This window comes from Zalophus californianus, chromosome 5, assembly GCF_009762305.2.
Source record: "Zalophus californianus isolate mZalCal1 chromosome 5, mZalCal1.pri.v2, whole genome shotgun sequence".
Taxonomy (NCBI): domain Eukaryota; kingdom Metazoa; phylum Chordata; class Mammalia; order Carnivora; family Otariidae; genus Zalophus; species Zalophus californianus.
In genome coordinates this window covers 123,231,699-123,256,393 of record NC_045599.1, presented here as the reverse complement: position 1 = coordinate 123,256,393, position 24,695 = coordinate 123,231,699, and the positions used below count along the sequence as shown (strand labels likewise).

General features: G+C 40.2%; 1 protein-coding gene and 1 long non-coding RNA gene across 5 annotated transcripts in view; one reads left to right on the top strand and one right to left on the bottom strand.

The window, feature by feature from the left end:
• Window positions 1-24,695, bottom strand: part of C9 (complement C9) — a 53,963-nt gene that overhangs the window by 19,514 nt on the left and 9,754 nt on the right. For 2 of the 4 annotated variants that reach the window (XM_027606471.1, XM_027606472.2), the window contains exons 1-7: window positions 22,109-22,159; window positions 21,896-21,984; window positions 20,987-21,092; window positions 20,323-20,467; window positions 19,789-19,936; window positions 12,305-12,443; window positions 673-915 (exon numbers count right to left, since the gene is read on the bottom strand). In XM_027606471.1, the coding sequence (XP_027462272.1) occupies window positions 673-915; window positions 12,305-12,443; window positions 19,789-19,936; window positions 20,323-20,467; window positions 20,987-21,092; window positions 21,896-21,984; window positions 22,109-22,144 (906 nt within the window). In that variant the 5' untranslated portion in view covers window positions 22,145-22,159. Of the gene's footprint in view, window positions 1-672; window positions 916-12,304; window positions 12,444-19,788; window positions 19,937-20,322; window positions 20,482-20,986; window positions 21,093-21,895; window positions 21,985-22,108; window positions 22,160-24,695 lie in introns of those variants that run through there. The other 2 variants (XM_027606473.1, XM_027606474.1) reach the window with 2 other exon arrangements.
• Window positions 9,028-10,730, top strand: LOC113929526. The gene is made up of 3 exons (XR_003522228.2): window positions 9,028-9,549; window positions 9,665-9,762; window positions 10,506-10,730. It is a non-coding gene; the product is annotated as an uncharacterized LOC113929526 (long non-coding RNA).

Sequence of the window (24,695 nt, the reverse complement as noted above, 5' to 3'; positions counted from 1 at the left end):
AAATACTAAGTGTGAATTATTATTATTTTTAAAGGAGAGCATATCTAAACAGGTGACTATGTTATCAGAAAAGGAAGAATGAACATTTTACCAGCATCATACTGATTACAGAAAGTGTTTCCTATATTTCAAAGGTGATGAAACAAAATTCTAAATCTGGATTAAATATTAAAAAACACATTTTCAAAGCTTAAATTAAGGTATAATTACAAAGTAAGCAGACCAATGTCATATGCAATGTGTACAATTTCATGGCATCTACTTTAGAGACGCTTTCCAGTAAGTTGTCATCAGTGTAAGATACTGCAATGAAGAATCAGACTGAATTCCTCAGTCTGATTCTTCATTGTCATTCTGAAGATGGTATAAATTCAATAGTCTATTACCACAGTCTCAGTCCAAAAGTATGTTCCGAGTTCTTAATACGTTTGTTCTCTGTTTATCACCACCAAATATCTCACCCCCTCATATACTGCAGATCCCAAGGCCCTTTCTTCAGTTAGCATTCTTCTTCCTCACCTCCTAGCTACATATTTGGGGATTTGCTGAGTATTATTTTTTCTTTCTCTCCAGTGAACTCTATCTGGTCCAAACACTTAAACTTAAAAGAGGGGGTTTGGTTAGTTTGAAAAATATCCCATTATATCCTCTATATTAAGTGTTTGGTCTTACCTTTTCAGAAGAATGTGACAAGAGCAGTTGGTAAGTTTCATTTTTGGAATATGTAAATCGAAATTTACCCTCAGCATTTGTAAGACTGAAGTTTTTTTTGCCAGACTTTTCAATTGCTTCGGTAGGTGTGAATTTTAAAGTTATATCTGCATTAAAATTTGATGTCTTCTCTTGGACAATTCTTTTGAATGACTCCATCTGTTCTTCATAATATTCAGTTCTGAAATTTTTATCGGCTTTGGTCTAAAAGAGAATGATGAAATGCTGTGAAAAACAACATACAAAAAAACCACCCCAAATAAACACAGATGAAAGAAAAAACAAGCAATTATTTGAAAGGTATTTGAGCAAAGGAGTTAAGAGTGAAGCACTGAAGTGACATCGCTGGGCTCTGATACAGACTCCATGACTGAGGACAGGACACAGTAATCTCTCTCTGCGTCTGATTCCTAGTCTATGAAAAAGAGATGCTCACCATACATAGCCCAAACGCTGTTAGAAGATAATGAAATGAGATAATGCATATGAAGGGCTTAGAACATAGCAAACTTTCAAATGTTAATATGTTAATAATTAAAGAGCAATTTGCATAACAGATGCACAATATACTTCCATTTGTGTAAAAAAAGAAAGAAAGAAAGAAATGATAAAGCCAACACTGACTGAAGGCTTCTGGGCCAGCACTGCTTTGAATATTTTATGCATGTTTATTAATTTAAGCAGAAAGGTTAAGACGAGCTCTGCACTCTGAAACTTTACACTCTCCTGTCCGTTAATACATACATACATAAAGAAATAAATAATAAAAAACTAAAAAAAAAAAAGACTAGGAAAGCAAGCAAGCGAAGAAAGGTCTTTATGTGCACAGAAAATTACCAGAAAAATCGACAAAGCTAAGTGTTTGCCCTTGAGAAGGGGAACTGTGAAATAGAAATCTGGAGAGGGAGCAGGCTTATATTTCCTTGAATAATCTTCGGCGATGTTCAGACTTTTTGACTTTTTTTTTTTTACCACTTTCATGTTTGCATGGGGGAACAAAACACCCTGAACTAAACAACCTAGTTAAAAATTAAAAATACTAAACTTTCAATTAAAGAATTCTTAGCCACAAAACCAAAAGACAACCGACAGAATGGGAGAAGATATTTGCAAATGACATATCAGATAAAGGGCTAGTATCCAAAATCTATAAAGAACTTCTTAAACTCAACACCCAAAGAACAAATGATCCAATCAAGAAATGGGCAGAAGACATGAACAGATATTTTTCCAAAGAAGACATCCAAGTGGCCAACAGACACATGAAAAAGTGCTCAACATCCCTTGGCATCAGGGAAATCCAAATCAAAACCTCAATGAGATACCACCTCACACCAGTCAGAATGGCTAAAATTAACAAGTCAGGAAATGACAGATGTTGGCGGGGATGCGGAGAAAGGGGTTAGCCTAGTGATGGGTATTTAAGAGGGCACGTTCTGCATGGAGCACTGGGTGTTATGCACAAACAATGAATCATGGAACACTACATCAAAAACTAATGATGTGATGTATGGTGATTAACATAACATAATAATAAAATAAAAAAAGAAAAAAGAGTTCTTAGCCAACTTGACAGTTGTCAGGTATCAGTGGGAAGTTTGTTAATCTCAGTGGTGAAACTCTTCCCAGAGGTTCTCTGCAATAGGTTGTAACTCTTGTCTGAGAAGGAGCCACCCATCTCTTCAGTCAGCACAGACTGGATCCGCATACAGTGGGGAGCTGTTCTGCACAGGAAATGCTATGGTCTGAATGTTTATGTCCCTTATGTCCCTTCACAAAATCCATATGTTAAAATCCTAATGACCATTTCAATGGTAGGAGGGGGGTCTTTGGGAAGAGTCTTCATGAATGAGATTAGTGCTGTCATAAAAGTGACCCCACAGAACTCTCTAGCCCCTTCCACCATATGAGGATGCAAGAAGTCTGTAGCCCAAAAGAGAGCCCTAACTCAACGAGACTAGCACTCTGATCTTGGACTTCCAGAACTTCTGATGTTCTCATCTCCAGAATTGTGAGAAATAAATTTCTGTTTTTTTTTCTTTCTAAGCTACCCTGTCTCTGGTATTTTGTTATACTGGCCTGAATGGACTCAGACAAGGAAACTAAACTTACCATCTAATGGGAATATATATAAAAAATGTGTATAATTTTCATTAAATCTAGGCATGCTGGGAAGAGTGCTCAATATGAAGGGGGTGAGTAACCTAACCACATCACTTCCCTGCTTAAAATCTTTCAGTCTTCCCACTGCCTTTAAGATAAAGTCTAAACTAGACTTATTCCAAGTTAATCTCTTCCTGACTGTACTCCAGCCCTTTAGACACATTTTTTATTTTCACAGCCTGTGCTTCTTCCCACCACAGGGCCCTTTTATGCTGCTTTACTTTCTGGAATGTTCTCTGACATTTGCCTCCGCCACTCCCCATAAACCAAACACATACACATTCTCTCACATATACACACTCTAAGGCTTGACGTGGTTAATTCCTACTCCTATTTCAAGTCTTAGCTTAAATATTACTTTTTCAGCAGGGAAGGGTCTTTCCTAATCCCACAGACTAGCAAATCTGTTTTCTATAAGCTCTCATGTCTCTTAAAATAAAACAAAATGCAGGGCGCCTGGGTGATGCAGTTGGTTAAGCGTCCAACTCTTGGTTTCGGCTTAGGTCATGATCTCAGGGTCCTGAGATTGAGCCCTGCATCGGGCTCTGCACTCAGTGTGGAATCTGCTTAAGACTCTCTCTCCCTTTGCCCCCTACCCTCTGCATGCTCTCTCTCAGATAAATAAACAAATCTTTAAAAAAATAAAACAAAATGAAAAACCTTTTCTTTTATGATTGTTTATTTAATAGACTTTCTGATGGTAAGCTCCAAAAAGTCAGGGAACATGTCTGTCTTATATCTACACATCCACTATAGCCTCACCACTTAATAAAGTGCCTGGCATATAGTAGATGCTAACAAAAATTTATTAACTTTAATACAGCTAACAATAAAAACTAGTATTTATTGAGTGCTTACTCTGTGCCAGGGCTGTTAAAAGTGGTTTATGTAGAATAAAACATTTAATTTCTTACCTTTAAGATAATTTCTGTAATTATCCCCATTTTACCAATAAGAAAACACAGGTTAGGAAATTTGTTTGAGCTCACACAGCTAGCATTGAAACCCAGAAAGTCTGATTCTAGGGCCGAGCTGTTAATTCTTATGCTACACTGCCAAAGAGGGCTTGACAAATTCTAGCTAGTAAAATAAAGGACTCATGGAAAAGGTTGCCTTGAACTTGGCCTTGAAAAATGAATAGGCTTTCTGTTGCCTTGAGATCTAAGGCTAGTGGAAGTGTTGCTGGGTGAACTGGGGAGACCCTGGGCTCTAGGGCCTCAGCCCAGCCCATCTGGAATGAGTCCCTGAAGGTTCTTGGTCATGACTCGGGAAAGAATTCGAGGACAGACACTCAGCACAGTTGATGAGGGTCACAAATGGTTAAGTTTATTAAATCGAAAAGTACACTCTCGAGATAGGAGAGCAGGTGAGCTTGGGAGAGAGCTGTGCACCCTGGGGGTTGGGTTTCTATCTTTTACTGACAGTTGTTAACTAGGGGGTGGAATGTTTATGGGGGCGGGAAGCAGGGCTTTGCACTTTTTCTCCCTAATTTGGTCAGAGGTTTCCTGTCATGGCACCTGCCATCTTGGGCCTGTCTGGTTTGCTCCAGCTTCTTGTGGAGCGCGGCAGTGTAGGCCTCTGACCTTCCCGATAGTGGACCATGACTTCCTTCTTGCTGACTTCCAGGTATCCTGTTAGAACCTAACTGCCTACTCTAATAGGAGCCACTGAACACAATTCTACTCAGTCTTTAAAGCTGAAAAGGGCCAGAGCCGAGCAAAATGGCACCAGGGAAGTATTTCCTAACTCTCCTGGAAGGCCGAGCTCTTCCTAGCTTACTGTGTGCTAATTGGCAGCAAGATAAATGTGGTGTAATTTGTAGGCACCTGCACTTATTCCTGACATGGCTAGGAAGAAAGAGGCACTGGCAGAGATCAGCTTAGCAGTGTGGAGGATTGCTGGCAGGTGTAAGAGAATATTGGTCAGGGTATCTGTTAGGATGCTGTTGAATGGTCCTGTCTGACTGCTGGGATGACAGTAGTAAGTAGAGTCTGAAACAGTGAAGGTGGGGTCACTCCAAAAAGAAGTCTGAGTTCCATGACAGGCAGTTAGAGATGGACCAATATTGGGAATCATCATGAAGAGAGAGCAAAAAATCTTTGAAGAGAGGCCAAGTGGCAAGATTATAGAAAGCAGGATGACGCAAGGATAGAAGCAAGTTTCTTTATGAAAACCAAAATAAACAGACATGGAGAAGATGAAATTAGAGAGACAGCCAAGGGGCTTGCGTGTTCCGGAAGGCCATGCATATTATAGGGGACAGTTCAAGCTCTCTTGTTTAAAGGTTTATACAACTGATGCTTCTTGAAAAGAAAGACACATGATTTCTGGAACTGGGGGTGGAAGAGATAGAATACAACCAATAAATATTGTAGAGTTCAAATTGAAAGGAAAAGGTGGGAGAGCAACTGGAAATAGAAAGTAAAAAGGGAAAACTGTTAAGGATGCAACTAAGACTTTGTACAGATAGACAATGAAAGCATGTGTTATTTATTATGATTATTCAAGACATCTCTCACTAATTGAGAGAAGGAACCTGGAAAGAGCAGACTGACTGCCAGCTCATGAGCCACCCTCAGCCAAGGTACTGAGGGAAGCCATCCCCACACTCCCAACCCTTTAGCTACTAAATTTTGGGGTAATTTGAAATTTCGTAATCAGTAACAAATATGGTTCTTTTCCATTATCTTCAATGGATCATTTTCTGTGCTTGTATCTTAAATGTTAATGTGCTCTAGGACTTCATTCTCTATGTTCTTTTCTCTTTCATGGTATACTTCCTGGATGATCTCAAGCACTCTCAAGATTTTAATGACCATCTAATGCTGATGATTCCTAAATTTCTGCCCCCAATTTAGACTCTCTCTCTCCCTGCACATTTATATAATGTACTCTCTCAGTATCACTCCATCTAGATGTCACACAGACACTTGCACTCAAAATTATCAAAATTCAAATCATTATCTTCTTGGAATTGACTTTGACTCTTCTTTTGGCAGATTCCCCCCTCCCTGACTTCCCAGGTCTTTTTTGATGGCCTATCATCCAGTGGGGGTGTCCTTTTACTTTCTGTCTCCATACTTTACATCCATGGCGAGTTTTCTTTGTTATGGCTAGACATTGTTCTAAGCACTTTGCACTTATTAAACACATTTAACCTTTTCAAAATCTTATGAAGTATGTATTATTACCACTCCACTCTATGATAAGAAACTGAGATTCAGGAAGATAAATAAGTTACCTAATGTCTCATGGATGATAAGTGGAGGAACTTAGAATTTAAACCCAGGGAGTCTTAATTCAGAACTGGCCAATTGACCATATGCTACCCTGTTGCCAATTCATTAGTGAACTTTTAGTTCTTAAATATGCTAGATTTAAAAAAAAAATGCTGATTCCCTTTCTTCCTTTCAGTCTCTACTATTATATAAACAGTTTAGTCTTTCATCATTTCCTTCTTGGACCATGAAATAGCCTCCTTCTGTTGTTACCTCTCTGGTCTTGTCCTTTGAAATTTATATCCATAAAATACAAAGATTTAAAATGAAACTTTGACCCTGTTGCTGTCCTCAGTGGCTCTCTTCTCATGCTCAGGATCATGTCCAAATTACTTAATATGGCATATGAGAACCTTCCTTATTTGATTCCTGCCTGTGACTCCAAATTTGAACTCATATTAGTTTATCATAGACCATAGTTCCTTTCAAAATAGACCAGTCTTTTGTTCCTAGGAAACATCAATATACAATAAACAAACCAGCAGGTGCATAATAAACCTGATCTATACACTGCCAGGGCTTCTAAATGGACCCAAGTTGCAGCAGAAAGTACAGTTGTAATGTTTATTAAGCCTCTGTTTTCTGTTTTGTTGTCAATCTTAATGGAAATTCCAATTAAATATTTACTTGATTATGGGCTCTTGCCTTCATTAGACGCATGAGCTTTTAAGGAAAACATTGTTGGGGTGCCTGGATAGCACTGTCGGTTGAGCAGCTGACTTCTGATTTCAGCTCAGGTCATGATCTCAGGGTCATGTGATTGAGCCCTGGGTGGAGCTCCACACTCAGCCGGGAGTCTGCTTGGGATTCTCTCTCTCCCTCTTCCTCTTCCCTTCCCTCCCAATCGCTCTCCCCCCCCCGAAATAAATAAATAAATAAATATTTTAAAAAGTAAAGAAAAGATTGTTAATATACTGCATGCACTTATTTATTAATTCAGTGATCATTTGTTTTTAGCAAAGAATACAAGGTTAGTTTCTCAGGATTGCACAGTAAATAAAATAACTAGAAACTTGACTTAGGGTATATATGATGCAACAAAATACATGCTAGAACAGAAAGGGAAGCAGAGGCTATTGCATTAATTTACAGGTGGGGCATCTAACCGAAACAGAGAATTCAGAGAAAACTGAGGGAGGAGTGGTAATCAAAAGCCAGGTTAGGAACGACCTTTTTCTTCCTACCACAGAGATTGATTATTATCCTGCTGGCTACAGGGAAACACTCACTAAATATAAGCAGCTAAGTGATAAGATCAGATTTATCATTTATCTTCATACTGATGTGTGTGGAATGAATTGAAACTGAGCAAAACTAGAGGTCCTAAGCTGATAAGAAGACTCACAGCAGCCTAGTTGAGAAATGACAGGTGCCTAAGGCCGTGGCCATGGCAGTGAGAATGGAGAAGAGGAGACAGATTTAGGAGACATTGTGAAATAATGGAACTTGGAGATTGATTGGATACTGTAGACTTTGAGGGAGATGCGTCTGTAGAGAAAGTCTTTAGGATGATTCCCAGATTTTGAATTTGGTGATTAGGAAGATATTATTTCATTGTTTCATTGTATCCAGTTAAGTGAAGAAATCAAGAGCAAGAATCAGGGAACTGTGTGTTAAGAGTGAATATCAGCTTTGGGTATGTTAACTGTGTGATGACTGCACACAACTAGCCATATAGGTATCCAGGTCAGAGGGAGGCATGGGCTGGTAATATAGTATTTGTAAGCCATTAGGTTAGAGGTGAAAATTGAAGCCACAGGAGGGAATGAAATCAACCCAAGGAGAATATGTAGACAGAGACTAGTGAAACAAGGTGAAGTAAGAACTCTGGTAAGACCTATATTTAGGGGCTGTCCTAAGTAAAGGGAGCTCAAAAGAAACTTCAAGATGGACTTTCGCAAAAGCAGTTTGGGCAAGAAGGTAATAGAGATTTGGTGTTGTGGGCTGTATTATGTTCCCCCCAAATTCATGTGTGTAAGTCCAAAGCCCATGTACCTCAGAATGTGATTGTGTTTGGAGATACAAATACCAGAGAGTTAATTAAATTAAAATGAGGTCATTAAAATGGGCTCTAACCCAATATGACTGGTGCCTTTATAAAAAGAGGAGGTTAGAACTCAAACAGAGGGAAGAGGCTGGGGAGATACAGGAAAAATGGCATCTACAAGCCAAGGAGAGAGGCCTCAGAAGAAACCTGATCTCGGACTTGTAGCCTTTCAAATTGTGAGAAAATAAATTTTTGTTGTTTGAACCATCTAGTCTTGATAATTTGTTATGGCAGCCCTAGTGAACTAATATAGTTAGGGAGTTAATGGGAAATGCAAAAATTGAGACATCAAATGTAGATAAGAAGAGTATGTGGAGATGGGTGTTTCCTTCTTGTGTTTGTGTTTTTTTTAATGAGAGTCTTGAAGTATTTATTTATATATTAAGGGCAGGGTGGAAGATGAGAGAGAGGAGTTATTTATATATTAAGGGCAGGGTGGAAGATGAGAGAGAGGAGAAGATGAGAGAGAAGGCTTAAGAGGATAATTAACAAGGCACTTGACATGGAATCCAACATAAGGAAAGACACACTTTCTACTGAGACAGAATAGAAGGATGTTAAGGGTGGACTGAGTGAGAAGTAAGTTTGTACACAAGGACAACCTTAAGAAAAAACTAGAAAATTCTTTTCTAGGCTTGGGTATTCTCTGTCAAGTTGAAGCTAATGCCATCTACTGAGCTCAAGGTCAGAATGGTCAGATGAGGAGCTTGAGGGGGATGCTGGAAATTTTAAACCACCCCTGTGTGGACTGGGGAGGAATGCAGCCTGGGGGGAGGGGTGTGGACCAGCTGAGCTGTGTGGAGGCCCCAGGTGAGGCTATAATGCCACCAGTTCTTATATCATTATGAATTTCTCTAAGCAGTACAAGTTTACAAGAGGGGCAGAAAAATAATAGGGTTCATCAAAAGTTGGAGTGTTTCTGGATTATAGAAGGAATAGAAGTCAAGGGCATTGATAATATTATCAAGAGTGGTCAAAATGGATCTGGATTGATTATAGGAAGGAATTGAAAACCGGAGGAGCAAGATGGAATGGGAGGAAAGCCAGTGCCAAAGAACTGGATCTTGATGGGGTCCAAGAGTAGGTTTGTGGTCATAAGTGAGAGTGAGAGCTGAGAGATGGGCCAGGTGCAGTGAGGCAAAGGGTTAAACGTTGGATTCCCCAGTATTTGGAATCCACATGCATCACAGTTCTAGTGAACACAGCTAAGGATGTGGTTCCAAATGTGAGTGGCTCTAGTAGAACAGACACAAGAGGTTAAGAGGCAACAAAAAGTTATTGGCAGTCCACAGGATATAAAAGTCACCCAGGATTTGGGCAGGATTTGGGGAAAGGACAACTAGAATCCAGGTGCATTTTACAATTCTTTGTTGATCTCTTAAATCTTACATATTCATGGTGACCCAGGTTTAAAGAAAATGGTAATGAAAACCTGAAACCTGATTTACCAATTGTTACTTTCCAGAACAAAAGTGGAGACGACCAAAGAAGAACAAGGGAAAAGGAACTGATTTGTACATGACACCATCCCTGTTTTCTTCCCCATAATTGCAGGCTTCAGTGGTTCAGTATTACTTCTGATTTATTAAATAGCCAGTAGACCTTGACCTATAATGTGAATGCTAATTACACATTGAATCGTAGCAAAGTCTTTTACTAATTATATTCTTTAAAAAAAAGAATGATAGCAAATATTTATTGAGTGTTTGCTATGTGCCAATAACTTCCCGGGTGTTTTAGACTCATTTATCTTTACGAGATAGGCATCAGTATTTCTATTTTACAGATGAGGGAACTGAGGCAGGATGAGGAAGAATAATTTGCCCAAGATCTCACTGCTGCTTAAGAGTGGAGCTGGGATTCCAACCTATGTACTGTGTCCTGGGGAGCCAGAGAACCAGAGCCACTCTTGAGAGAAGAGGCACTGAGGGAGTGTGAATGTATCAGAGTCAGATGTTATTAGTACGAAATATTCCTCATACACTGATAGTTTGGTAGAATTATTTCAAAACATAAAAGACAGTAAATTACTGTTGATGAGTAACTAAGACAGGATTTAAAAAATTAATTCATCCAATAAAAATTTGTTGAGCATCTTATATACACACATATTGAGTAGAGTATTAGTATAACAGGCTGTAAGGAAGTATAAAATGCATTCCTTGCCTTCAGTTCCTATAATAAAATACACAAAAAAGGAGGCAAACTATTCCATTGGATATTAAAAGGTGTAGGAAGAAATTCTTTCTAAGAAGTCAAAATAGAGATTTCCATTGAATAAGCTCATGTTCTTTTATGTATGGTAGGAACATATTTGGCTATTTCCCAGGACCATCACAGATGAGAGTGAGGGGAGCACCAGCAGCTGGAGCACTACGGAGGTAATGTAGGGACTTCAGCAAGCCCCCAGTCAACTCCATCAGCACTCCTCCGCTGACACCAACTCACCATCCAAGCCCACAGTCCCTGTCTGCTTTTTATCAACTTGATGCCAAGACCCATTTGGAGGCATTATTCTGATTGGAACTGATAAAAATTTACTAGAGTCTTCATTTCTCCCACTTTGTGTGATGATCAGTTAGTTTTGCTACAGAAATATTAATGTGCTTGGTTATGAGATGCTGCTCCCAACTCCCCTGGGGGTGTAAGTAATATACGGGGTAAGCAACACATCATCTTCGTAAAATCCAAAATACTGACTACAGAAACCAATCTATTTCCAGGGTTGTAAATAAGAGAAAACAGTGTATTTACTCTCCAAAAGTAGCTTCAAGATCAGTCATGGGCAAGGTCCTGGCCCCGACCATCTTGTGTCACTCACAGCTATTCCTACCCCTAGAGAGAAGCTAAGAGGTTGGTCTCAGTGACGAAGACAGGAAAACTGTATGACACAGACCTGAGAACTAAAAACCAAATAAAGTAAGATGTCAACAACCCTTCTTTCATCAGCAATGACGAAGGTCACCTTATCTTTGGACTATTTTTTTTTAAGAAAGTGGAACATTTGTAATAACCTTTAGAAAGAGGATCATCTTCCCTTCAAAAAATGTGCTTAAAAAAGGTAAAAACCTGGCATGAGGGGGAAAAAATCAATAATCCAACACGGTCCCCGAAATTTGTGGGAAAATGATTCTATGCTGGACTTACAGGTACAAAAAAAAAAAAAAAAATAGGATAATGTGGTCACTTGTAAAAGAAATGCCAGTCAAATAGTCCAGACTTTAAAATATTTAGTATTCATGGGAGAGCAGGATCGCTTCAGGCTGCAATGAGCAGGGACTGTTTTACAACATTATTAAAAATAAAAGAAATATTAACTACATTTATTTAAAAGTATATGTGCTTTGGAAACCGTTGCAAGTGACCACAGTGATAAAAGACTTTGTGAAAACTGAATAAACTTTATGGGTCACCAAAGGGACCATTGAAGAAAACAGATTATTGTAGCTCCTGGTTCAGAATAAGCTAATTATTATTCTTTATTTTTATCTTGCTTAGACCAAAAAAATCTCTCTAATGGTGACGAATATTGATCCTTTAAATGGAGGGGTCCAGTTTGTGGATGGTTCTAGAGAATTTAGGTGACTTTCAGGAAGGTGGTTAAGTTTGGAGAGGCATTGGGTAGAGCAAAAATCATTTTAGGAAATGGCTTAACAAGGGCTAGAGGGGTTTGAGGTGAGTGAAAACAGCCACTCACATTAGTCAAGCAGGATCTACCTAGGGGAATGCTGAGGAACAAACCAATGTCAAGATGAGTTTTGATTTGTAGGCTAGCAAAAAGTGAGCTTACATAGCATGAGCAGTGTACCCAGTACTTAAATCAGCATTAATTTAATTTTTATTTTATCAGGCTTTTAGATGATTCTTTTAATGGAGTCTAGGAATTTGCCAAAACTATTACTAGGCGCCCATTCCTGAGGGTTGACTGTAGACCACTGTATGTTTTCTAAAGAGATCAAAGCTACACTTCCTCTTCTTTCAGTCAATTTTATATTCCCATCAGATTCTTATTCTACTGAACTTTTCACATTATTTAGTGTTACATTTATTGAAGTGGCTTTTCAGCTAAAAGCTGAGCAATATGTTTGCTTCTGAGGAGACTTACTTCATAGGCCAGAGAAGCCACGTTCCAGGGTCTGCGGTAGTAGACCAAGGTGTTTCCATCCCTAACGCGGTCACAGAGTCCATTGTAGTACTCATTGTCAAAAGGTGTGCTTAGGGGATCCATCCCTAAGATGTTGATGCTGAAAATGAAAGAGTAACATCAGATATGGAGATCCCAGGAGCTAATACAAGGCAGTCCTCTGTAGCTTGGGAAAGAGAAAGCTTTGGCTCATGTCCCCATCACCCCATATATGCATGATATAATCAGGAACAGAAGCAAGAGTCTGCTCACTTCTGCTTTACGTCTCTGGCAGCAAGCATACCTTAGGAAGGCCTTATAAACTTCCAGGCAACTAGGGCATCGTTGGGAGCACAATGAAAGAAATGCAATAACTAGGGAGCAAGGGACCATCTGGCTCCTAGAGTCTTAACTCCACTGCTGTAACTCTTAGCTAACCTCCCTTAGTGAGCTAAGAGCCAACTCTGTAGTACCCTATTTAAATTATTTGAGAACGGAGCATCTCGAGGGGGGCAGTATAACATATGCATGTAATTTTTAATCTATGAATCAACATTGGGGCTCTTTCTCTCCCCATTCTCTTTAAACTTAAGCCTTTTCCTCCAGCTGTCTCATTGCTTGTCAAGAACCTCATTCCCTCCAGGCTTATACTTTATTATACTTTCCAAAGGGAAATACAAAAATTTCAGCATCCTGACAAGGCATTCTCAAAAGTTCTACTTTTTCCTCTCAGCAAAATATTTTTATTTGGCAAGTTTTAATTCAGAAACAGAAATCTTATTTAGCTTTAAAAAAGTTAAGTTTGATTTGTAGACCTAAAAGCAATGTATGAACAAGGAGCAGTTCATTCTTTGTAAAATACACTTCTGTTAATCAGAAGAATGGTCATTGCTGTCTAGTCTGGAATATATGGCTCCAGACCAGGGAGGCCAAAATAGAGGTTTGATCTGCACATCTATAACTGAGTTTGACACAAAAGCAGAAATTCTTCCATGGATCTAGACCACATCCCAAACTCCAGTGAATCCAGTGGATTATAAATCTAGATGTTGGTTTCAAGAGTAATATGTCAAAGGGTGTAGATGGTTTACTCTAAAACCATAATCATATTTCATATCAAACCATATTTCAAGAAACATAATTGAAAGATTACCTTACTGCCACTGGGTTAGTTAAAAACAACATCTTCACATAAATGGCATCTTCTTTTTTTTTTTTAAGATTTTATTTATTTATTTGAGAGAGAGAGAGCTCGAGTGGGGGAAATGGGCAGAGGGACAAGCCGACTCCCTACGGAGCGGGGAGCCTAATGCAGGGCTTGATCCCAGGACCCTGAGATCACGACCTGAGCCAAAATCAGATGCTTAACTGACTGAGCCACCCAGGTGCCTCCAAATGGCATATTCTTAATAAATGTTGAATCTACAAAGAAAACGACATTATAGCTCAACTTTAAAGGAGGGTAAGTTAAGGAGCCAATTCAGGAATATCTTTCTCAGAGCTAACTGTATAGTTAACCACTTCTGACTTTTTGCTCTATCAGAACCTTTCATGAGAAGTGCTATGGCCCTAAAGTTTAACATAGGGCCAAAAATTAGGCTTAGTTGAATAAGAAAGAAAAAAGAGACATTATTATCTGGTTTACTTTCTCAAACACCTAATGCCTCATGGTAGGTTAACATTTCAGCTTCACTTCTTCACCCATCCCTGCATCTATTGCAAATGAATAATACCTTTTTTATTCCCCCTTTGGTATGACTAAGGTTTTGATACAAAGACATGGAACACTGGAAACAAATTATCTGCATTTGTTTCTTAAACAAGCCCTGCAGTACATTTTCTTTGTTCTAGAGTGACCTTGTCCTTCATAAATCTGTATTAACAGAGACTCTGTACCTCTTCACTTTCAGGGACTAATGACAGTAATCTTTGTTTATAATGATGATTAACTCTTGGGTGACTATGATATCTACACAGAGTGTAGTGTTTGTAGTAAATAGTGAGTAATATTAAGAGAGTTAATACATAGTCTTTGATCTCACGAAAATTATATTCAAATTAGGGAGTTGGACACATAACCACCAATTTCAAAAAAGAGTCCAAGGTCAAATACACATGTGCCAAATGAGTAGCACAGGCAAGTGCTGCACAGGTTCCCAAAAGGAAGAAACCCCATGGCAGGGTCATAAATAGAGATTAGAAGAAGTAAGATTTGATTTGGGCGCTGCAGAATGGGGATGGAAGGGCGGGAGGAATGGTGTGCACAAAAGCCTGGAGGTAGAAATGTGTATGGTATGATTTCGGGTAGTAGTCTTCAGATTTTCTGCTTGTCTACTCTATGAAAAAATGATGACAAATTTTGCCTGCCTGCACAGTGTTAGTGTGACATCTAAGATTTTTCATCTTAAGTTTAAGTAGTTGCAAAGGATATAATTTCTCAGCATGCTATAAATATTTACATCTTAAAAGTACAGTTATTTTGCCTCTTTTTAAAATAAATCCAGTGAAATATAAATGCCATAGTGATGGTGGGTATCAAATCACTGCAATGTTTATCTTTCTTTAGCAACTAGACATTTTATGATATTCCTTTTTATTCTTTTCTTTTTAAAGACATTTTATTTTTTAGAGCAGTTTTAGGTTCCTTGCAAAATGAGTGAAAGAGACAGAGATTTCCCATATGTCCCTACCCCCTTTTGATTCTTGAATTCATACTTCTATTCCATTTCCACCACAGAAGTTTAACCTCTTGTAATGTTATTTTAGCTCGGAAGTTTTAATGGATCACTTTTTTATACTTTTTTGTACCAAAAAGGTATTAATTGAAAATTTTAAAAATATTAAGTATCCTTTAATCATCAGGTCTAAATAATTAAAAACGCCTCTGGATTGAGTTATAACTATTAGCAGTATATATATTAAAATGTTTTAAATAGTTAACATTTTTTTTTTTTTGGAAAGGTGTCTCAGTGAAATGAATGGGGCATCTTTTTTAATTAAGAGATTAGTCCCTGCCTTCATAGATGAATACTACTTATTGCTAGAAAAAGACAAGATTGAGGATCGACTGTATTCTTACTTTCCATTTTTATAGACACAAATGCTGAGAAACTTTGCTCATGTACATAAGTGGAAAAGAATAGAAGGAATTTTGTCATGGCAATGTCACTTGATTCTTTGATCTTCTGAGTTTTGTGCCAAAAAGAAAGATCACAGATTAGTCTTTCATTAAAAATTATTTGTATAGCCCATTATCTGATAATTGATTACAATATCTTTCAAAGAGAATTGGAGATGGGTTGACTTACAAAGCACTGGAGTACAGCTGAGCACCAATATTTGGAAATGTTTCTTGGTTTTCCCACCACAGAGTAAAACCGAGGTGGGTGAGGGGGGTACTCTTCTTTTGGGAAGGTGAAAGTTAGGTGATTACAAAAGGGGACTGGAGAGGGGAGAATGGGCTTCACAACTTGGATGCCACGGGGTTGTTAAGCTTCTCACGTTTATGAAAAATACGTATGTATGGAATCGAAGATTTACTGTTGGTTCAATAGATTAGTTAAGCCACTAATAGTTGAGGAAACTATTACCTTAAAACTTACCTGTCTCCCCCTTAGAAAGTCTTTTTGCCCCCCACAGTATGCATACCCCACTTTGAAGGTTTTGTTTTACAGAACAGCAAACTGACTAGTTGGCTGGATCCATCTGGAAAGTTACAATGGAACTGCTCCACAGTCTAAAGCACAACTAAGGAAGAAATGTTTCAAAACTTTTGACTTGGTTCCACTACTACAGAGACAGCCAGTCTAGTCTAGAATGAGCCAATTTTTTTTTCGGCCAAGAAACATGAAAACTTCTCATGGATGGAATGTCATCGCCTGGGAAATAAAAAAATCATGTGTATTTTGGCAGCACCTAGAGATGCCTGTTTTCATGCCAGCATCTAGAACCATATAGGCAGTTCCCATTTACCAGGTGACCAGAAAAGAAAGCTCCCTTCACAGAAGGGGTGCTATGCTTAGCTCACATAAAAAAGTAATTCATTGTATACTGTACATCATTTACAGCTGGTTTGGATTTATATTTTTTCAATGAGTGCAAGTTAGGGGATTTCCCTAAACACTTCTGGAGAATCTCAAATGCCTACGAGGCAAGAGGCGGAAACATTTGTGATACAAGGGAATTCTGCTGGCATTAAGAATTTAAGGGGGAGTCCTTCAAATGAGAAAACAGGTATAAATTAATGACTGTGGGTACTTGTACTTTCATGTATGAAGGAGTCTGATTGTATATGACTGCTGATAAGACTTGTTGAGATTTTCTAGATTGGATTGTGTAGAAGCAGTTTATAAATCTGTTGCTATGACAAGGGTGTTTCCTCCTATTACCTCTATTCAATTTATCTCAGAACCCCTTAGAAGAATAATGGTGATGCATGGTAAATAAATACGTAATGTTCATGGGACTGAAGAATATCACCAATATAATAAAGCATGCCATTTTGAGAACTCTTCTTAAATATTAATTACTGATTTCTACTCTTCCATACTCTTAATTCAAAAATTCGGATGATCAATAGCAACTTAAGGAGTTTCATTGATTAGTTTTGCTTTGAAGTTAGGGTGTTGATTTACGGGCTTTGCAGTCATGGGGGAAATGATGTGGGTGGAGATGAGCATGTGGGGAGAGGCCAAGGTAAGGTGGCATGGTGAAAAAAATAGAGTTTTATAAAAGTCAGAGAAACTTGTGTTTAGTTCCACTGGAAACTAAAGAGTTCTGCTAGAATCTAAAGAGATAAAATGGTCTTACTTGCTTCACTCATTTTTCTTTTTTCTGTAAAGTGAAGGTAATACCTCCCCTGACAACCTCAGGATTATTATGAAAACTCTACAGAGAAAAAAATGTAGAGAAGAAAGTTCAAAGTATTATGCAAATGAAAGCTGTTGGAGAATAATAGGCTTTGGGAAGACTAGTTATAGGTAATTGTTCATGGTAATGGGCATTTAAAAGAAAATGCTGGTAGATTTATTCTATGAGGACCTACCTCATTTTTTACCTCTTCAGCCAACCTTCCCCATAATTGGGATCCCACCCTCTTGCTTGGTCCTGAAGTCTCAGCCCTGTGTTATTCCCTGTCACCAGCCCTTACCGTGGCAAAACATGGTATATTTAGCCAGCTCTCGGGGATGCCTCATTATGAAACTTTGTAGCAAATGTTATACAATAAATTTTTTTCTCTGAACAAAGAAAAATAATAGATTATGAATGATTATTTTTCAGCTGAGCGGGCTAAAATTTCTGTATCCATTCACAAGGTGCAAATTTGCCTTGAGCGAAAATACATAATATATGCAATGCCCTTCAGGCCCATCGGTTTAGATTAAGGAGAAAACTGTTTCTTGGATCCCAAATAAAGCAAAAACAAAGTCATAATGGACTTTCGCCACAGATTCACAGTGTCTCCCTGAGAAAAGCAGCAGGAAGAGTCAGAACTTATTGGAGCATGCAGTGATCTGGTTGTAAGGTTTCTGACAACCCCCTTACCATTTACTGACAATTATTAAAAGAACCTCCTGTGTTTGGAGACAAAGACTGTACACTGGATTCAAGACCCCTACCTTTAGGCTAAGGGCCAAAGACCCTTAGTTCGTGGGCAATACTTGAATGTTGCTAGGACAAGATTTTATAAAGTGAATAAAAGGTGTATGACGTGTTTTTTTTTTTTTTTTGAAAGATTTTATTTATTTATTTGACAGGGAGAGAGACAGCGAGAGCAGGAACACAAGCAGGGGGAGTGGGAGAGGGAGAAGCAGGCCCCCTGCCGAGCAGGGAGCCCCACGCGGGACTCGATCCCAGGACGCTGGGACTGTGACCTGAGCCGAAGGCAGATGCTCAACGACTGAGCCACTCAGGTGCCCCAGGGTGTATGAAATGTTTTATCTGGTGCCTGACTCTTGGTACCCTGGACTTTTTTCCTTATTGAGATTCAACAAGTACAAGTTCCATCTGGCTTAGAGAGAGAAGACATCTCCGTTTATGGCCAACCTTGATCCAGAGGCCTTACCTTAGGAACTGCCCCCTATCCTGGTGTAGTGTTTCTCAGCCTGAGCACCACTGACGCTGTGGGTCTGGCTGCTCTGTGCACTGTAGGATGTTTGGCACCATCCAGGGCCTCTACCCTGGATGGATATCAGCAGTGGTCCCTCACCCCCTGAGTCCTCCATCCCATCCCCCACAGTTGAGACCCCCTAAATAGTTTCCAGACATTGCTAAATGTCCTCTGGGGAAAAAAAATCACCCCTGGTTGAGAACAAGTACCTTAGTTCCTCTATTAGCCTTGCTTTTACCACCATCCCCATTTTCTTTCCTCTCCTTATCCCCATTCCCGGGACTTAAGTCCTGAACCTGAATTTATTTCTAGGGACCCAGTTTCAATCTTACCTGATGCCAACTGACAGTATTTTAGAAGCACTTATTTTCCTTAATTCATGAACTGATTGACTGATTCACCTATTTGTCTACTCCCCCCACCCAGGGTTTATGGAGCACCTATGATGAATCAGGCACTGAGATCATGAGATTGATAAGACACATCGCACAACAGGCAGTGAAACAGAGCCACGTGCCATCTCTGTCAATAGACCAGTGGACTTGGGAAAAGCTTGTCTCTGTTGAGTACAGTTTGCCAACAAATCTACCCAAAGTACCTTTGCTGAAAACAGCTCAGAACAACAAATGGAAACTATGTCATGGATATCCCTGGAATCTTCTCTGACCGTGTGGAACAGAACAGAACAGCACCTCAGGGCTACGTCATTTTCCTAATTCCTAGAGTGCAGATCTCTGGGTGACAGTCTTTATTCTGTGACACTCTATGAGTTCTAAACTGTCCAAGACCTCTCATCCGAGCTTAGCTGGCCAGAGCCCCTATGTTTTGTACAGAAAGTGGGTGAAACTTCACTTTGTAATGAGAACCAGAGTCTCAACACCAACACCATCCACATCAGAACTGCTTCTTCTGCCCTTTCCTATCGGGTCAACTCTACAATGCTGTACCCTCCTGAGAACTGATAACCAGGCATAGATCCAGGACAAGTTCCCAGGGAAGACATCCTGACTGACAATTCAAATGTTTGAAAGGCCAGACCTACCCCTGGCAACTCAATGTCATGTGGTAGCATGTCACTCGAACATTGTTGTGGCCTTCCCGAGGTTCATAACCGAGGTGCGTCATCTCCTGATGGACTCGGAGAAAATCACCCTCCTGAGGCCAGGCGCTTTGTCCAAATGATCTCGAGATACTCATGTCACACTTACCTTCTTTTAAGCTCAAGCATGTTTCAAGCAGAAGGCGGACCCGGGAGCTGCTCCCCACGCCTCCCCCCGGCCCACACAGACCCTCCACCACCCTAGCGCAGCAGGCAAGACGGAGGTGCCCCTTTCACCCATTTAAGCCAAATACAGACCCATAGCCTGCTGTCCGAGCCAGCTCGGATTCTTCCACGGCCCTCTCACGGCAGGGGGGACGGGGATCACCTTCACAATCATCCTCATCTGAAAAGTCCCCGCAGTCATTGTCACCGTTACACAGAAGCTGCCTCCTGATGCACCTGCCTGCAATCAAAATCAAGAAAGACACTGCATGTCTAATGTCAGATTTCCTTTCTCTTCCTGGAGTTAGCAAATGGACTTTAACGATAGAGGGCAGGGAACAGGCACACACTTGAATCCTCGGAAGCACCCTTCACAGTTATTTCTGAATTCTTTTTTTTTTTTTTTTTTTTTTTAGGGTAAATCTAAAGATGCCTTGTTTGTTAACTAACTTGTGGAAACCAGGAATCAGCATCTCTGAGGCTGCACCCTGCCCCACAGTGGGCTGTGCTGTTCAGCATTTACAGACAGCCCTTTGACCGGCCCCTTTCGCACTTGGAAACACGAGCGTGTAAAAGCAGGCTTCGTTCTTTTCGCTCTGTGGTGAGCAAGGGGGACGCAGGGATTACCTGTACCACATTTAAATTTCTTGCCACAATCCTCCTCCATGTCTGCACAGGCCTCAGTGGGCTCACACTGTCGTCTGTCTCCCACAGCGTCTACGCACTTCTGCCCGTTGTATTGTCCGAAAACCTCAATGCTCCTTGAGCGGAACTGCATAAAACCAGCTGGAAATATTAGAATTTCTATGGCCAAAAGGGATAATGATCTAAAACTGCATCCACAACCCTGCAGTCCTCCAGACCCAGCTGAGTCGATTGTTTCAAGATGGAAGCCCTAGCACTGGGTGTTATACGCAAACAACGAACCATGGAACACTACATCAAAAACTAATGATGTAATGTATGGTGATTAACATAACATAATAAAATAAAATAAAATAAAAAAAGATGGAAGCCCTAAAAGCAGTCACTAATGTTAAAGTAACACCTTGCATGCTAGGGTTGGCCATCTCCTACAGAATCTGGGTCCTCGTGGCACGCATTTACTATTGTGTGCCACGTTGAGATTTCCAGGCAAATCAAGCTTCGTTCACGTAGATATTTATCTTTTCTTCTTAGTTTGGAACTCAGCTGGGGGAAAGGGTTCCTGCCTCCTAGTCCTTCTCCTGGAGATGCTGGGAACACAGTTTCCATTTGGGGTCACGGGTGGGGAATGACAATGAACACTTACCATTTGTTTGAGGCAAGGGTCACATTCTGACCATTCGCTCCAGGAGCTCATTCTGCAGTCGATGGGAAATGGCTTCTTGTTCTCTTGTATTATCTGTGGGCCATGACTAAGATAACAGAACACATCAACTTCATGGCATGACGAGTGTTTGTGTCCAAGAAGTCTTCCCAAGCCAGTCTGATTTATTTACACTTTTCTGCCTTCCAAATCAAAGGACTTATCCTTTTTTTTTAAAAAGATTTTAGTTATTTATTTGAGAGAGAGAGAGTGAGAGATAGAGCACAAGAAGGGGAGAGAGGGAGAAGCAGTCTCCCTGCTGAGCAGGAGACGGATTCGGGGCTCGATCCCAGGACACTGGGATCATGACCTGAGCAGACGCTTAACCGACTGAACCACCCAGGTGCCCCGCAAATCAAAGGACTAATCCTTTTACTAGATCTCTCATTTGACATTTGACTGTATGCTGCTCTGTGTTTTCATCTGGCCTTCTTGTTGAATTCTTGTACTGCTTTGTGACTTAACTTTCAACCTAACCACAAGATAGTAATGGTGATAAGAAAAACCGGGCAAGTCATCCTGCTGCCTGTTTTACATTGATTAGTCTTAGATTTCCCACTACCTTCTGAACTCAGTGAGGCTAGAGACCTTGTTTCACTTTGTGTCCCCCAGAGTCTGAAAAGGTCTCCAGTTGCCTGGTTCTCTTGCAAATGTAAGCCAGCCAGCCCAGCCGCTCCTGTAGGCAGGACCTGGGAAGCCCAGCTTTCCTACCCTTGCACTGTGCACGTCCTAAACTTCAAGACTTACCACTTCACACTCTGCTTCAGGACTGACCCCTCACTGTTCTGCATTTTCACACCTATACTTTGGCCCTTATAGCCTTCCCTCTCACCCCCAGACCCAAAACTCAGCTGTGCTTTTCTGGCTTTGAACTTCTCTTTCTTTCTCAGTTCACCATTCGGATCTCTTCTGGTCGCAACACCTCCTTGGATGATTATCTCCTTCAATGAAAGAAAAACACCAGAACAAAACTAAAAGCAAAAGCCACTGAACAAGAATCGTATAAATGCTCTGCCCCAACTTCCTTGAGTTGGCACCTGTCCTTTCTAGAGTACAGCCTCTTACTCCAAAGGGCTGGCTTGGTAACGCCAATGTCTCCATGAAGGCTCTAGATCCCAGCTCTTCTCTGAGACCTTGACCAGTTGAATATGTTATCCATTAAAAGTCTTCCTCATTACCAGTTTCTTCCCATGTGTTGTATATTGTGTTCAAGTCTTTGATACTAAACAGAAACAAGCAAATGAATGAACAAATAAAACCCTCTTTGTGAACTCTACATTTCCTTCCAGCTGCCCGCATTTCCTCCTGCCCTTCACTAAGCCACTTCATAAAGGAATTGTTATCAACAAGTTTATGTTTTCCTTTCATTAAAAAAAAAAAAAAAAAGAGTTTCATCTCCTCCTTCAACCTGCCATGCCCCTTTAGGTATCTCTTAAATTCTCTCATCCTTTATCCAACTTTCTTGGAAGAGTAGTTTGCACCCTTTGTTCCTCACTCCCCAATCAGTGCTCAGCCCTCCTGCCCCAGGGACACTGCTCTGGCCAAAGTCAATGATGACTGCCTTGTGGCTCACTTGGTCCTTTCAGTGCTTCTCTTGACTTCCTCACAGGGGTCAATGCAATTGGCCATTCCTGCTGTTTAAAACACTCTCTTCCCTCGGACTAAATGACAATAAACTCCTACCATTTCTTCTTTCTCTTCTTTCGGTTCTCCTACCCGTCCATGTAGGCTCCTCCTCCTTAGATAGTCTCTGGAATGCTGTTTTTCCTCAAGGCCCTCTCCTTGAATTTTTTCTTTTTCCTCTCTATACTTTCCCAGGGCTTTGGTTTCCATGCATATGCTAATGACACTCAGAGATAAGTCTGCAGTCCAGACATCTCTCCTGAATTTTAAGCTCTTGAATATAACTCCCAACTGGACATCTGCACTTGGATTTCATTGCGGTCCATTGAACTCAATGTATTCCCCAAACAAATTCATTATTTTTCCTCTCCTCTCAAAGCTGCACCTCTCCCTGTACTTACTGTCTGGGTGAACAGCACTTTCATTTATGCAGTTGGCCTGGCCAGAGGCTTGGGTGCTGCCTGTCTTATCCTGCATCCCTCACACTCATCGCCTGTAGCTAATCAACCCTTAAAATCTGTTGTTTAGTCTCATAAATGATTCTCAAATTCATCCGTCCTTCATCTCTGCCAGACACTTCTCTGTTCTACACTAAAATTACATCTCTCCTGGATGACAATAATTTCTTGCTAATCCAGTTTCCACAAATCATATACAGGATCTTTTTAAAAATGCAGATTTGATAGTACCATTCCCCTTCTGAAAACGTTTCTGTGAGCTTCCTATCACTCTTAGGATAAAGTCTGAATCTTCTCACATGGTGTGGCAGGCGGAATCCTGACTCCCCAAGATGTCCACACCCTAATCCCTCGAATCTGTTCGTGTTCTACCTTATGTGGCAGAAGGGGTTTTGCAGATGTGACTAAGAAAGATTATTCTGTGTAATCTGGGTAGACTCATTCCAAACATGTGAGCTCCCAAAAGCAGAAGAGTGGTTCCGGGAGATGTGAAGACAGAAGAGGTAGGAGAAATTCAAAGCAGTAGAAGGGACCCCACTGGCTATTCCTCGTTGTGAAGGTGGAAGGAAGCCATGAACCAAGGAAGGCAGGCAGCCTCCCAAGCAGCAAGAGCCAAGAAAATGGATTCTCCCCTAGAGCCTCTGGAAAGGAATGTAGCCCAGGGGGCACTTTGGTTTTGGTCCAGTGAGACCCACCTCAGACTTCTGACCTGTAGAACTGTAAGATAGTACATTTATATTGTTTTAAGTCACTGATTTGTGGTAATTTGTCCCAGGTGCAATGAGAAATTGAACATGGTCTAGAGAGCTCTGCATGGCCTATCTCCTTCCTAATTCTTCAACCTCACTTTCTCCATCGAAGCTTTAACCACATTGAATTGAAATTTCCAAGATAAGCTACTTTTTCTCATGTCTTCAGGCTTTTCAGCCTTCTATTTCCAATGTACTACAGTGATCTTGTCTTGGGCATAATGGCTTTTTTTCCCCCTTGAACATTCCCTAAACTCCTTGTGTAATTTATTTTTCTCTGTACATATTCTTATAGAATCTTGTTCTTCCTTAGGTCATAATCACCTTGGCAATCATATATTTCATTTAATTAATTCACCTACTCATGCCTCCATTCATTAATTCATTCATCAAATATTTATTAATTGTCTCTATTTGCTAGGCATGTGGGATATAATGGTGTGCAAAACAACAAAACAAAATAAAGCAAAAACTATGATCCCCAAACTAAAAGAGCTTATATTCTGAATAACAACATCAGTGAGCTGGGACACTTCTAACCCTGTGCAGCTTGCATATCAAGTTCTTGGAACACAGTAGGTGCTCAGTAAATGTTTTCTGACAACAAATGAATAACTAAGTGCAAGAAGGGGCAGGAAGTTCTTGATCATGTTTTCTTGGGCAGATCTAGGTCTATATTTCTCTAGGTTACAATCTTCTAGCAAACCACCCACATTCTACTTGTGCACCACTTGTCTGTCAGTAAGGCAGACTTTAAGACTGGAGACATCCTACACCATCCAGAAAATCAGGGGGTCTGATAAGTGTCCATCTTTTAAAAGG